The sequence below is a fragment of the Xiphophorus couchianus genome, chromosome 21, assembly GCF_001444195.1.
Source record: "Xiphophorus couchianus chromosome 21, X_couchianus-1.0, whole genome shotgun sequence".
Classification (NCBI taxonomy): Eukaryota; Metazoa; Chordata; class Actinopteri; order Cyprinodontiformes; family Poeciliidae; genus Xiphophorus; species Xiphophorus couchianus.
Window position 1 is genome coordinate 8,223,583 of NC_040248.1, and position 14,071 is coordinate 8,237,653.

General features: G+C 37.1%; 1 protein-coding gene across 1 annotated transcript in view; it reads right to left on the reverse strand.

Moving 5' to 3' along the window:
* Positions 1-1,830: 1,830 nt before the first annotated feature.
* LOC114136585 (structural maintenance of chromosomes flexible hinge domain-containing protein 1-like) overlaps positions 1,831-14,071 on the reverse strand; it is a 29,525-nt gene continuing 17,284 nt past the window's right edge. Inside the window, exons 20-47 of the mRNA XM_028004636.1 lie at positions 13,912-14,056; positions 13,714-13,816; positions 13,535-13,607; positions 13,153-13,292; positions 12,397-12,525; positions 12,087-12,311; positions 11,814-11,956; positions 11,435-11,520; positions 11,233-11,351; positions 9,776-9,937; positions 9,564-9,692; positions 9,388-9,467; positions 9,090-9,247; positions 8,867-8,976; positions 7,493-7,554; positions 7,152-7,239; positions 6,762-6,893; positions 6,528-6,680; positions 6,316-6,442; positions 5,677-5,796; positions 5,409-5,494; positions 5,202-5,318; positions 4,943-5,124; positions 3,904-4,013; positions 3,341-3,411; positions 3,088-3,256; positions 2,855-2,998; positions 1,831-2,085 (exon numbers count right to left, since the gene is read on the reverse strand). Coding sequence (XP_027860437.1) covers positions 1,979-2,085; positions 2,855-2,998; positions 3,088-3,256; positions 3,341-3,411; positions 3,904-4,013; positions 4,943-5,124; positions 5,202-5,318; positions 5,409-5,494; positions 5,677-5,796; positions 6,316-6,442; positions 6,528-6,680; positions 6,762-6,893; positions 7,152-7,239; positions 7,493-7,554; positions 8,867-8,976; positions 9,090-9,247; positions 9,388-9,467; positions 9,564-9,692; positions 9,776-9,937; positions 11,233-11,351; positions 11,435-11,520; positions 11,814-11,956; positions 12,087-12,311; positions 12,397-12,525; positions 13,153-13,292; positions 13,535-13,607; positions 13,714-13,816; positions 13,912-14,056 — 3,470 coding nt within the window. The 3' untranslated portion in view covers positions 1,831-1,978. The remainder of the gene's footprint in view (positions 2,086-2,854; positions 2,999-3,087; positions 3,257-3,340; positions 3,412-3,903; positions 4,014-4,942; positions 5,125-5,201; positions 5,319-5,408; positions 5,495-5,676; positions 5,797-6,315; positions 6,443-6,527; positions 6,681-6,761; positions 6,894-7,151; positions 7,240-7,492; positions 7,555-8,866; positions 8,977-9,089; positions 9,248-9,387; positions 9,468-9,563; positions 9,693-9,775; positions 9,938-11,232; positions 11,352-11,434; positions 11,521-11,813; positions 11,957-12,086; positions 12,312-12,396; positions 12,526-13,152; positions 13,293-13,534; positions 13,608-13,713; positions 13,817-13,911; positions 14,057-14,071) is intronic.

Below are 14,071 nucleotides of genomic sequence, written 5' to 3' on the forward strand. Positions count from 1 at the left end.
TTGCATCTTTATATTTTAACAACTTTTCTGTTTGTTTCAGATTTATCTTTCATTTTCTGATCTTTCTTTACACATTCAAGCACTTTTTTTTTTTTTACTTGCTATAAATCTGTGGCTCGGATTTTATGTCAGGGGTGGAGTATCTGCTATCAAGGGTGTGGAATCGTGATTGGCAGCATGCCCCGCATGGCTGAAGTGTCTGCTCCTATCATGTCGCTTTAAAGAAACATGGGACGTTTGATCAGCTTCTTGGCCAAGTTTCAGATTTTATACAAGTTGCATTTTCATTGCTGTTTCATTTTAAATAATTATTCTAATCTTTATTAGCAGGGGACAGAAGAGGATGAAAATATTTAACATCTTTTCTTCATAAATGATTGTCACCTGAATGTGGTCTTAAAGTAACTGATGTGGCATTGGGCTGTTTTTTGAGTGTAACGTAAGGTTAGTATTACACCGATTTATCATTTTTTATCCCATCTTGGAGTATCAGTGGACATTTCATCTCTTGGCAGTTGAAATGGGGCCCATTCTCTCCTGCCATTTGTACATTTTTGCTGTAAAAATAAAAACACTACGTCTTTGTAAGCTCGCCCTCCCATGTGGACCAACTTCCATAAGTGAGGTACTTTAGCTTATTAGAGCCAATTGTTGTCTGCCTGGAAACCACCGAGATGATTTCAGATGACTGTGAAACATGTAACCGCTTCTTTAAACTTCAACACTAAAATGTTTCCTCACTAACTGACTTCTTGCTAACTTTAATGTGCATTGATTACTACAAAGGCAATGTCATTTTTACTACAGTGTGAATGCATTTAGACTGTACACCGAGGCTGCTGGGCTCCAACACCTTGGGATTGTTTCTTGCCTTGTGCTTTAATCATCAAAGTATATTCACAACTTGTCATAGTTTGATACCTAGAAATATATTAAAAACAATGCTGTGTACACTAAACATTGAAAATGATGTTGGTTGGAATAAGAATATTTGTAAGTTGTCTTGTGGTTTCTTTTTTTTCCTGAAAAATAACTGTACTCTGTGCCATAAAATTCAATTTCTGATCTGATACTAATACGAGTTGGATTTGGACCTGCTGCCCAAGCAAGAAATAACTTTAAATGGCACTTTCTTAAGGGATATTTTGGCACTGGTAATCTCCAGACTTTGTGGGATCTGTTAAAACAAAGCAAAAGTTTGGAATATTTTGTCATCTTTTAAGTTAAACTTAATTTCTTTTTCTCCTCTTGTTCAGATTTTTTTTTTTCAAATGCCAAGACCTTAGATTAAATAAAAGGTAATCCAACCAGTGATGGAAAAAAAACTATTTAAATCTGAAAATTTTAAAAATCTGAAACAAATGCTGTACATGCAATCAGTTCACGGAAATCTAGTTCACCCACTCAAAATCCCATTTATTTGGGAAGTGCTCACATGTCAATATTTCTACTGTATTTAATTTTGTGTTGGTTTTTACATCAGCAGTTTCCTCAAATAATAATTAGGAGCAACTACCAGCAGTTTGAAAACTTGTCTTAAATGTTTTGTTTCTTCAGCGCACACGTCTAAACCCGACTCGTCATCCAGGATCCTCTGCTGTTCAGTTTTTGACACATCAACACTCACAGCTATTTTTCACTTTCACAGACCTCTCTCTTTTACACAAAAAGAAAAAAAATTATCCAGATATTTTGGGATGTATAAAAACACCATTAGTGACTGTTTCATTTTAACATAAGAAACAATATGTGCATATGGGCTCATTTAGGTTTTGCACTTCTAAAAAATGAATGCCAACATGAAAAAATAGTACACAAATAAAAACACAATTTGGAAAAAACAGTTTATTTTTTAGAAACAGTGACTTCACTGAAATGTGCCTGTCCTCCAAGTAAATTCACTTTAGAAGTTGTAAACTTAAAACATTCAAGATGGATTAAAAAGAAATACAAAAAAACAACAAAATCACAAGTTGAGCTAAAACCCCTCTGGCGTATCCCTGGATCTTTGTCTTGGGCGTTTTATCATGAGGCCAGAAGGCTCTGAAATGTCTTTAGGTCCTCGTTTCCCTGATCTCACTGATGCTGCAGGAGAAAGAAAAAACAATGTCTGAACAATCAGTGAAAAAAAATCTATATCAAACAAGGGGTAAAATGATAACACTAAAGTTAACTTAAAGCTTAAATTTCTGAAACTTTTTCTCTGGACCAACTTTCTTACTTACTTATCTACAACACAAGTTCCAAAAGAACCTTTTAAGTACCAAGAAATGTCCTGCTAAGTTCCAGAAAAGTATCTAGTTAAAAATCACATCATAACACATGTTCCTGAACGTATCCAGTAAATCAAAGGAATAAGACCTGAATTAAAATAAGCTCCATTAAAGTCCCAGGAAAGTAGCTGTGAGGCACCTGGCAGGTTTCTATGAAGCCCCATAAAATACCTTGTAGGTTCAATAAAAGTTTCAGAAAGTACCAGTTAAATTCTATGAAAGTTCAGATTAGCACTAGGTAAGGCCATTGAGAGTTTTGAGAAAGTGTCTTTTGTGTTCCAGGGAAGTAGATTTAGATTTAAGTAGAGAACCTGTTAAGTATCAGAAAAGAGTCTGGTCTAGGAAAGTACATGTTAAGTTTAAGAAAGTGTGTGGGTAGTTCTATTAAAGAAAATGCTTAGGTTTAGTAAAGAAAAAAAAACAAAAAACAATAGTAATCTGGTAAGTTCCAGAAAGGCTTCAGGTAAAATACGATATCTGGTAAGCTGTGGAAAAGTTCTACTAAGTATGAAAACAGGAAATACAACGTTTGTGGAAAGCATGATCCATTTTATGGAGTGCTTCGGTAAAAACAATCTTACCAAGCTGTCTTTCAATCTCCTCAAGCTCCTTCTTAGTTTTCTCCATTTCTTGTTGAATTTCACAAAGCTTCTGTATCGTAATATTACGCTTATCTTCCTCGTCTTTTTTCTTCTCCGAAGTTGAACGATATTGAATGAGCAACTCTATTCAACAACAAAATTAACAATATAATACGCATAATCTGACTGAGCAGTCACAAAAAAGTTCATTAAGGAAGTGTAAGATCTATCACCTATCTCCTTCTGCAGTGTGTAATAGCTTTGAGGTAAAGGGGCTCCAAACTTCTTCACTATGTCCCTTGGTGGTGCTTTATTCTGTGCGCCCCCGAACTTGCCACTGGAGTGGAGCCTGTTCCCATCCCGGGTCAATATGGTGGGACAATAGTTCTTGTTCTGAATAACCTGTGAACAGAAAGTCATTTACGGGATAAAGAAGTCCTGCGGAGGTTAGCATGGTACCATCATCTGTCAGAGGGATTCACTCACCGCCTTCCTGTAATTGGTGGCAGACTCTATGTCATCCATGAGAATAGTGTTACCGAGGATATTTTTAAACACTGGAAAGGAAATATGAGGAAAACCTTCACATATGAGGTAAACACCCAACTGCTTTTTAGATTAAAATTAAACAAAAAAAAATCCTCAAATGGTTTTAATCAGATGAAAGAGGACAATGTGCAGCTGATTCCACCAAAGCTCTCAATAAATCACACATTTTATAAAAAGTCGTATATCATTCGAATGTGTTGAATGCATTGCTTTTCTGTAAAATTGTTGACAATTTTCCCAAAACAACATTACAAGAATCTAGACAAAGATTTGCACACATTTGTAATGGAAACACAGCTAGTGACAGATGCTCCTGAGGAGGACTCTTCTGTGCGAGTTTGGATTCCAGAGGGAATTATTTACACAAAAACTTACTTTAACAGCAGACTATCGGACCTGGACAACATTTAAAAATCTACAGAAGCTACAAACTCCTGGTAAAAACCCATGGGGGCAAAACAATTATAAAAAAGAAGAGAAATCGGCATATTCCAGCTCACCAAGCTCACAGCTCTCCTCTTCAGTGGTATAAATCAGCAAGTTCCTCGCGTAGAGCGGGTTCCCAACTGGACTGAACAGTTCACGGCCTTGTTTTATGTGAGGTAGAGGTCTACAAGAAATAGGCCAAATAACATAATTAAAGCAAATTTCTCCACTTGTACAGAATTTCTACTGGGTACTTTCAGTTTTAATATTAGTGAGATATGTTTTTATCTGCTTTTGAGTTAAATAAGATTCTGAAACGGACAGGAATAACTGGAAAACTCCAATGGACCCATTAAAAACCTCTTACCTTCTGCACACAGAATATTCTAGAGTTCTCAATTCTCTTTAGGTCCCTTTTTAAAGTGTAAATGCAGAAAAACACTTTAAATTCATGACATTTTCACAATACACAGGAGTAGCAGATGGAAAAATTGATAAACAGATGCTTGAACTGGTCAACAAACCAGGATGGATTGATGGACGGACTGAGCACACGAGGGAAGGGATAAATAAACAGGAGGATGTTAAACAGATGGAGGGATTGATGGACAAAAAAATGGTGGATAAACAGGGATAGGTAGAAAAATGAAGAAAGGATGTGGACAGAGAAAATGTGGGATAGATAAAAAATGAATGATGGACAAATAGCCAAGATGAATTAAATAATGACAGACTGATGGTTGAACATACAAATGGACAGTGGACAAAACGGGATAAATGGATACATTGATAAGCAAAATGATTGCTAGACAACTGGATGAATGGATAATATGGATGAAATTGGAAATATGGATGGATAAATGAACGGATGGTCAAAAACTGACGTTATGGCTTGAAACTACAAATATTCTCTTTAATTTATACAATTTTTCCTATACTGATGCAGAACTGCAGGAAATTGAATCCCATACTTTTCCAAATTGAAAAAAACGAATATTCAGGAATAATGAAATTATTTCAGCTCAGTTAAACTTAACGGAGATTCAGTTTAACCTTTCCCTAACATAACCTGGTAGTGATAACATTGAAACTACTGTCGAACTGTTGCTTTACCTGCTTCCTGGTTGCACATAAATGCTGTCGAGGGCCATGACCTGCTGCCTGCCATGTTCGTTACGGAAGATCCTCTGAGCTTCTGCTGTCGTCTTGGTGATGACGCAGTCCATTTCTGAAGACAGGTGCCAAGAGATGACCCAGGAAGCGTCCTCATCGCTAATATGTGCAAGGTGGCCCACCTGCATCCAAAACATCAAATGATTTAGACATCTGGCGCCTGAATAAAAAAGAAAATTATTTTAAAAGATTCTATCACCTTCCCAAGGATATCTGGTCCACTGCGGTTAGACAGAGGAAACACTCTCCTGCGAGTACTCTCTATCGTTTCCTTTTCAGCTGTCTTTTCTCGGAGTAAGCTGTCAATATTTTGGATCTACAAAGAATTAAGAGTAGAAATGCTAGACTCAGAAAAATCCACAAGATTACGATTTAAAGAGAAGAAAAAAAAATCTGCAAAACTTACAGATGAAAGTTGTAAAACTGGTATTCCGCTTTCTTCCAGCACTTTTTTGAGGGTTTCCTCTTTTTTGTTGGCATCCAGGACGTTTTCTTATGGGAGGAAAATGTTTTAATGTTTTGCAGCAACAAATAGAGATAGAAAAAGCTGGGAAAGTGGTTTTATGCATTAAGTTGAGAACTTCTCAGGTTTTAACATTAAATCCCTTTTAAATGCATAATGTTAGAATGTCTGAAAGAAAATCACAGGTAGAGGTCAAAAAAAGAAATCTTACTAGTAAGCAATTCACGAAGTCTGGCAAGCGAGGAACATTTTTGGTTGACTTTCTCATAATTAACGGTCAGCTCATCCTTCTTCTTCGTCAGTTCAGACACTTTTCGTTGGTTTTCAGAGTCTAAAATGTGAAAAAGAAAGATGAACATTAACAAGAGCAATACTACCCATTTTTAAAGCTGGTTTTGTTTTTGCCTGATCAGATTTCAGGACAAATTTCTGATCCCAACCTAACTGTCTGTTTTTTTCACTTCTTGTAAATAATCTGTTCATTATTACTTCTGTTTTTGTAATTTATTTTTGTGTAAATCTACTTGCTATGACTTGCCTTTTACTTTGTTGCAAGCAAAGTTTCCCAACTGAGGAAAAATAAGTTATTTGTAACTTATTCTATACTAATGGAAGATCTAACTTTCAAATTGATTTGCAGTATTTGAGCAATGATGAATGTCTCCCTTGTTTATGTTCATAGGAGAATTTAGTAGGAAATGATTGAACTTCTGTCAACATGAGGAATCGTTTGGTTTGTTTCCAATGCATTCATATTCCATGAAATTGACTAAACAGCTCCAACAGATCCATAAATCTCTTGCATATTAGTAGGACAGCTTTGTTATTAACAACCATTTATACAATGTACCGTTGTAAAAATGGAAGGGAAGTTCAAAAGGACTCAGAGATGTTGGAGGCATCGCCACTTCTGGTTTGAAAAAGAGAATGTATCTTCGTCCGTTCTCTCCAGGACTGTTCTCCCTGATCGCCAGCCTCTGGCAAGAGTTGTTACGGTTAATATGACATAACGTTCTTCATAATGACTTCATGATAACATCACTGATTAGGAATGTTACTCACTTTGATGTGGATGCTTCCATCTTTTAGGTTTATTTGAAAAGTGCTGACCTCTTCAAGCAGAGGGAGGTTTCTGCTTTGCTCCCCATCAGGACACTTTATGGAGACCAACACCTTGCCTTTCAGGTTCTGCCCAGTTGGATTACCATACTGATCCTGAATTAATTAAAGGAAATCAGTGTTATATCTTTCAACAACTTCCGCTTTAAAAATGTAGTTTGAAGGACTGAAGCTCACCATAATCTTCAGAGTCATGTTCTCAACTAAAGTTCGGTTGGCGATGTCTCTGCTGTAGGAAACAACTGGGGTTTGTGGCTGACATTCAGGTCCTAGCTTGAAGGGTTGATTGGCCACTACATTTACGTTGATCTATGGGATGGAAAATAATCTTAATAAACAATATCACGTTGGGAATATAAGGAGCATTTTTAAAGTTTCTGAAAAGTTGAGCCAATGTTGAGTCACAGCTGCCAAAACAAATCACCTAGCTTAAGAGGATTTATTTTTTTCTACCAAGCACAGCCTTATTTGAATGTGGCTGTGTTTGCCAGCTGAATTGTGTTAACAAAAAAAAAAAAAACCCAAAGCATGTGCATCATAATGCATTACAAATGCATGCAAACCAACCTGATTACTGAACAAGACTTCTGTTTTTTCAATCCGCAGGGAGAATTGTATGGTGTACGTCCCAACACTTTGTGGGATTTTTTTATCTCTGCAGTGAAACAAATCATAATGACACATTTTTTACATGATTTGAAGGATCAACTGTCTTGTTGGAATAAAATGGTAGTTTTTGAAACAAAAAAACATGCAAGAAATTGTAAAAGCACCAGATTATTTAAAGAACTGTGGCTCATTATTCAACAACTATCATACACACATCAGCAATGCTTTTAGCAAACAGGAAAAAAAATCATTGCTTTGCTTAAATTTACTCAACAAGACAAACATTACAGACAAGTTACCTAAAGTAATAACAGCATTTGTTCTCATTCTCCATCGGTTTACTGCACTTCAGCATAATGGCCTGCAGATGAGGAACAGTTGGATGCCTTGTGAAATTATACAGATTGTCACATTAAAACAACAAACACTGATGAATTTTATTAGTTACCGTATTTTTCGGACTATAAGGCGCACATAAAATCCCTATATTTGCAAAAAAATCAGCAATGCGCCTTATATTCCAGTGGGCCTTATGTATGAACAGTGTACCGTATGTTTTATTACGACTTTGGTAAGCAACGAAGCCACTCCCCTTGATTGTCGAAGCATAATCACTGCTGGTCAGAAACCTCGTGGAGTCAGCTTTCTATGCCGTCTATGTTTTGGGGTGGCGAACCACTTCTCAACTGTAGTCCGAGCTTTCACGAAGGCCGGAATCATCAATGACCAGCCAAGCAACAGCAATGAGACTGAATCGGATGATGACGAGAGGGATCCGGGCTTGCTTGATGCCGCTATCGCCCAACTCTTAAATTCCGACACCGAAGACGAGGAATTTAATGGATTCGTAGAAGATGAATGATTGAAAAACTGAGTGTACTTTTTTGTGTAATATTGACAGTTATTGTTAATGGTTTGAATATAGTCTGATCTATCCGACTACCGTATTTTGTTTCGCTTTATGCGCCTTGTAATCCGGTGTGTCCTATATATGAAAATAGATCCGTTCACTGATACTGCGTCTTAAAATCCGGTGCGTCTTATAGTCCGAAAAATAAGGTATTTTTATGACCCACCAACACAAACCAACCTAAATGTAAAAAGCAGAGGAATGGTTAATAATTTTATTTTATAAATAAAAATCTGAAAACATGCTTGGTCTGGACTTTGACTGGGTCATTCTATAGATAATAATGCTTTTGTAGACCCGGTAGCATGGTTAGGATGAATGTTCTGCAACGTAATGGTGAATTCTGACAACCATCTCCGTCTCCACTAAAGAAGCACATCCCCACAGCATGGTGCTACCATCCCAAAGTTTCTCAGATGTTCCCACTTGAGCATCCAATCAAACCTACCAACCATGTGCTCTTGGTCTCTATGATTCTATTTTGGCAATTTTGTAGTATGGGAAGCTTCTTAAACCTCGCAGAACATCTTCATATATACTAAGATTAAATTACCCACAAGTAATTTAATCAAGTGTACTTCATTGTCTCATTGGCCCATTTCTTAAGCAACTGTCTGCACTTTATTTAAGATATCAGAATAATGGGGGCTGATCAAATGCTTACGCAACGATTTTTGATTTTTTTATTTGTAAAAATTCTGAGAACAACATAGGATTTTTAAGCAATTTGTTACATTGCCTCTCTTATTTATAGTCAACTCACTGATTCTGGACGTGGCAATGACTCTCCCCTCCAATACCACATGGACAAATCGGCAGACTTAAAAGCTGTCATCGCACTCCCTGCATCAGACACCACGGCCACAGAAAAAACTAAAACACAAACACACACACAGCTGAGACTCCACTTCACTGGATTTGTGTGGGATTATTTCTCAGTAAATAATCCTGAAGATTTTAATTAAAGGATATGGAAAAATACAAACCAGGGAATGTGTCTCCAGCTAGAAACCTGGCACTGGTGTCGTAGTTTACAGAAAGTGTGACGGGTTTGTTGGGATCAGGGTTGATATTGAAGTTCACATGTGGACCAGGGATGGGTTTCCTGTTAAAGCACCCTACAAATTCAAGTTGATAGTATCCCCTAGTGGAAGAAGAGAGCAGAAAGTGAAGTAGACATTGGATCACACTCACTTCAAGCCATTTCCCAAAATAAAATCTCAAAGTTTGTAGTTTTCATAATACACAAAGCAACGTTTATTTTTTTAGCATGTCAAGACTTACTTTAACCCTTTCACATTAACAACTGTAAAAGCTGCTTTTCCTTCTGCATCCACAGGTTGAGAAGTGACAGATGTCGTCACCTGTCAACACAATATTCAACAGCATCATTCTTTGCATCTCTCTTTTTAAAATGTGACAGATACAGATTGATGTCTTTTACTGGCTTTCCAGCTCACCTTTACTGTTGAGGGTGAAGCTCTTGTCTCCACCACCACTCTCTGGTCTGGGGAAGGGTTTCCCCACTCATCACACAACTGCACAACGAATGGCGTGGAAATACCTGTACCATTCAAAAACTGCAAAGGCTGCCGACAAATAAAAGAGAAAAAGATGCAGGCTTTTATTTAAGTTGCAAACCAACAATTGTGTGATAAGTTTTTATATTTACCATCTCAGGCCCACTGAGGAGTTTAAGCTTGGCGGGGATTCCGGCCGTCACTTTAAAGTTGATATGTTCTGTGTAGTTGCCGTAGCTGAAGCAAACTTCTCTGGTCCCCAGAGGCCCCGAGTTGAAACAAATTCCAGAGACTGCAACAGAACTGATGCTCTCCTTAAAATTAAACACATACAGAGAGGTTCAGAAGAATGTTCTCTTGTAACAAAGAACTTTGTACATTTTATTAATATATATTTGTTTAAAACTTAAATGATCCTACGGTGTCTGTTATTTTGAAGGGGTAGACAGTTTTTGTTATTTTAGTGTTCTTTTGAGGTTTTGTAATTGTATTTGAAATATTTTTCACATTCAAATATACTGCAGTCATTTTTATTACTTTTTTTAATGCTTGTAGAAAGGGCATCTCTGTTTATTTTTGCCTTTTTTCAGTTCTCCTAGAAAAAGCTTCTACTTTTTTGCCTCTCTCTGATACTAAGACATGTTCCTTTTTGGAGTATTTTTCTTGTCAAAAATACATACATTTGTTGCTCATGATTAATCTGTAAAAAGGGTGAAACACTGGTTGGTGACTTTTTCAGGCATACAATAAGGCAACATATTTACAAATAAAATATGTGCTTCCAAAATTAAAAACTGTTATTTAGGTAGCTTGACTTTTGAATTCTTGGGTGCCTTTTTTAACACTCACAGTTCTTTCTAAGACAGAGACACAAAGTTTAAGTATGGTCTGCTATACATCAAGAATTTTTTGAAGTTCAGCACAGATGGCCTGGCGTTTTGACCCTGAGTTTAGAAAGGAAGCTTTGTTATAGAGTCTAGGAGGACAGTTTAGATTCTGATAAGCTCTGGGTGGAAAAACAGCAAGGAGAGAGGAGTGCCTAAGACCAAATAACCAATCTCCTGCTGCTTCACGATACTGTATGAGTATATTTGGGTGAGAAGCTAGCAGAACCAGACCTTACCTGCTCCTCTGTATGTGTATATATGTCCTCCCTGTGTACAGGATTAAACATTGCTCATAAAAGTTTTGCTGACATGAGTCGGGTTACTTAGCAATTGTTTGCCACCACAATTATCTCCAGTGTTCATTGGGGGATGGGCAGCACATAATAAGACAACATGGAGACACTCAGAACAGACACCCATGCGCACACACTTACTCCTTTGAGAAATTTACAGAAACAAACTAACTTAATAGTCACATAAATATTGGAAAACTGATATTTTGGGCATAAAACATTTAACATTTATACGTTTGCGTAAACTAGAAAATTAGGAAGAAAAATGTTGACATCCGATGTAGGAACAGTTGGATTTATTTTTCAAGTTAGATGGAGCTCCTGCACCACAAAAAATATTATAATCAAATAAAACATGGACTTAAATAGGTTCGATAGCAGTATTTAAATTCACAATCACCTTATTCGTTTGTGCATTTGTGTCCCTACCTCCCATATGAATGCAATGTTCGATTTATCGAGACCCTCAGCTTCCACAGCCATTGACCTCACACAGTCAGAGGTCAGGCTATTGGTGACATTGTCGTACCGGTCCACAAGCTGCAACTCTGAATGGTCAAAGACATTAAGAACCACATTTCATAAAACTCTAAATATTAAAATTCTTTTGAGTGATCATGGGCAAGCTCACTTATGGGTTCAGTGACAGTTTCACCGAGTTTCACCGGGTTCTCAGGAACAGTTGCCTTCAGTCGCGCTGGTTCATCTGGGCAAGGCCTTTGAACAACACATGAACAGAAATGCAAACCAATCTCCTTTTTTGACCAAAAAATGCAGAAAACCATGTAAATTTATATTTACTTTGCAATTATTGACAATGTTTGTTTTTTTACAGTTTATAGCCTCAGATTAAAATAAAATACAATGAAGTTTGCATTTTTAATGACAAAATGTAAAGAATTACAAAGGCAGTGAATACTTTTACAAGAAACTTTAAATTCTGATATCAACTAAATGTATTTAAATGATTTCCTATATCCTCATGTGTTTACCAACCCCTTGCGACTTACACAATGGTAAAGCTGAAAGACACACTGTGGTCCCGGTAGGAGACCTGGTGGAATCGCTCTTCCTGGACTTTTGTGGGAACCTGAATGTCTGGCAGCCTTCCCATCATCAAAGCCTTCTGATCAATGTCTCCTGTCCAGTTAACCTTAAACACAGCCAGGATGCATCAAATCAACTTCAGAGGCACCAGAAAATAAGTAACTTTAGCAAAAACGTACTAAAATGTAACACAGTAAATGCAACAATATGTACAACATAGTGAGTCCCAAACACACCTTGATGTTGAAGGCTATTTTAGGTGTGACCTTCACCTCCTGACCAGACTCATCATAGAGCTTAAAAAGGAGGTTTTCCAGCATCCCTCCAGCTTGCCACTGTATCTTTTCCTTGTACTTCAGCTCCAGCCTTTCCTCTCCCTCACAGAAAAGCTCCATCCGGGACACGCGACAGCTTGGCATTACCTTCAGCTCTGTTGTGATGGCTACAACATGTTTCTGACTCTAGAAACCAAAACAAAAAGAAACACAGAAAACTGAAAGACTGTAATCCAAGAGTTTAATGGTGGACCATTTGTTCTTAACTTACAGGCATGTCAAATTTAGCTTGCAGCATTTGTGGCTCTCCATTGACAATTTTCAGGTTTATAGGCTCTGTCACAATCTGGCCGGTTCCTGTGCTGCTGCAGTCTATCACTGCCAACTTAAGCTCTGAAATCTAAAAAGAAAAGTTCATTAAGACACAGTAGTAATTGTTTATTTCTCAAAACAAAACCAAATAAAAAACACCTAACAGCACAATTATGCAGAGATGTATGTTCACTAGTCACAAAACATTCAGGATATTCAACTATATGGTGAAATGTTGACAGAAACTTGGGCCTCTAAGTTGCCACTAGATGATGACATTTTTGAAGTAGTATGGCTTAGTATAAAAAGGTGTAGGTTAGCAGCGTTTTGACTTGATATCTCTGCCCAACTTTAACCCTAGTTCCTCTGGGACGATGCATAGCATTGATATCTCCAGCAGCAATGGCAGCCAGAGCTCAGCATTGAGGCAATCTCTGGCCTCAATGCCACAAACAGCTTCTGCCATTTTTGAGATCATGGCCACTGTGGTTATGTCCCTTTATTTAGGTTATGTAGCACACAAATTATGCTGATGAAAGTAATTTATAATGACGGGAACACTTAGATGTTACCTACCTTAAATGTGCCTAGGATCAGCTGTTTAAGTTAATTAGTGCATTTAAAATGCAATTTAATCAATAGATCAAATATCCAAAACTTTTTTTGTGTAGTGTAATTCTCAAATTGTTGTTATTTTTACACCAAAGTCTTGTACCTGGCAGCGAACTATCTGTTTAGAGTTGGCTGTGATGTTTCCAGCCTCATCGTGAACTTCGACAGTAAAACTAACTGGGTTTCCATTTTCCACTTTCACTGGTTTTACTTCCGGTTTCACAAGAAGGGAATGTGGATTGCCTGAAACAGAAATAGAAAGAGAGGGAGAATTGGAAGTTTTCAATGAATTTACATGATGCCAGTTTCCAGATGTGGCTTATTACTATGTTTTATTGACTTTCAATAAAGTCAATAAAACATTGACTTTATCTGTCTCATATAATGCTGTTATGATATGGCGACACTTTTAATAAATATGTAAAAAAATATATTTTGTAAGTTACATGCTACAGCTTTAAATTCATAAATAAAAGCAGTCTTACCAGGAAAGGGATTGATCTTGATAGTCTGTGTTTGTTTTTTCAACCCTGGCAGTGTCACTTTCAGATCAAAGTTCTGCAAAAAAAAAAAAAAAAAAAAAAGAAAGTTTTTGAGTATTACTTTATTTTAAATATCCACTAGCTCTTATATCAAACCAGAATGGAGATTATTTCTATGTTACCCTGGACTGTTGGTAATTCTGGACTTTCCCTATGATTTTGACACCTTTGATGGTAAAGCTGTTCCCACTGGTGCCCATTGTCTCAAAACTCACTTCCAGATCACTGCACAAGCACAAATAAAACAAGAAAAAAAAAATCAAAGACTAAATATACATTATGAAATCATGTAAATATGAATACATTTAAGAGTGACTCACCTGCATTCAAGAACAGGCTTGAGATTTGGAGGAGGTTTTGTGGGGTGGCCATAAGAATCGGTCATCTGCATGGGAATACTGAACGGCACTCCAATGCGCAGAGCGGGGTTCAGTGGACCAATAGTAAAGTTCTCTGCATTTCCCTCTAAAAGGACAAAAA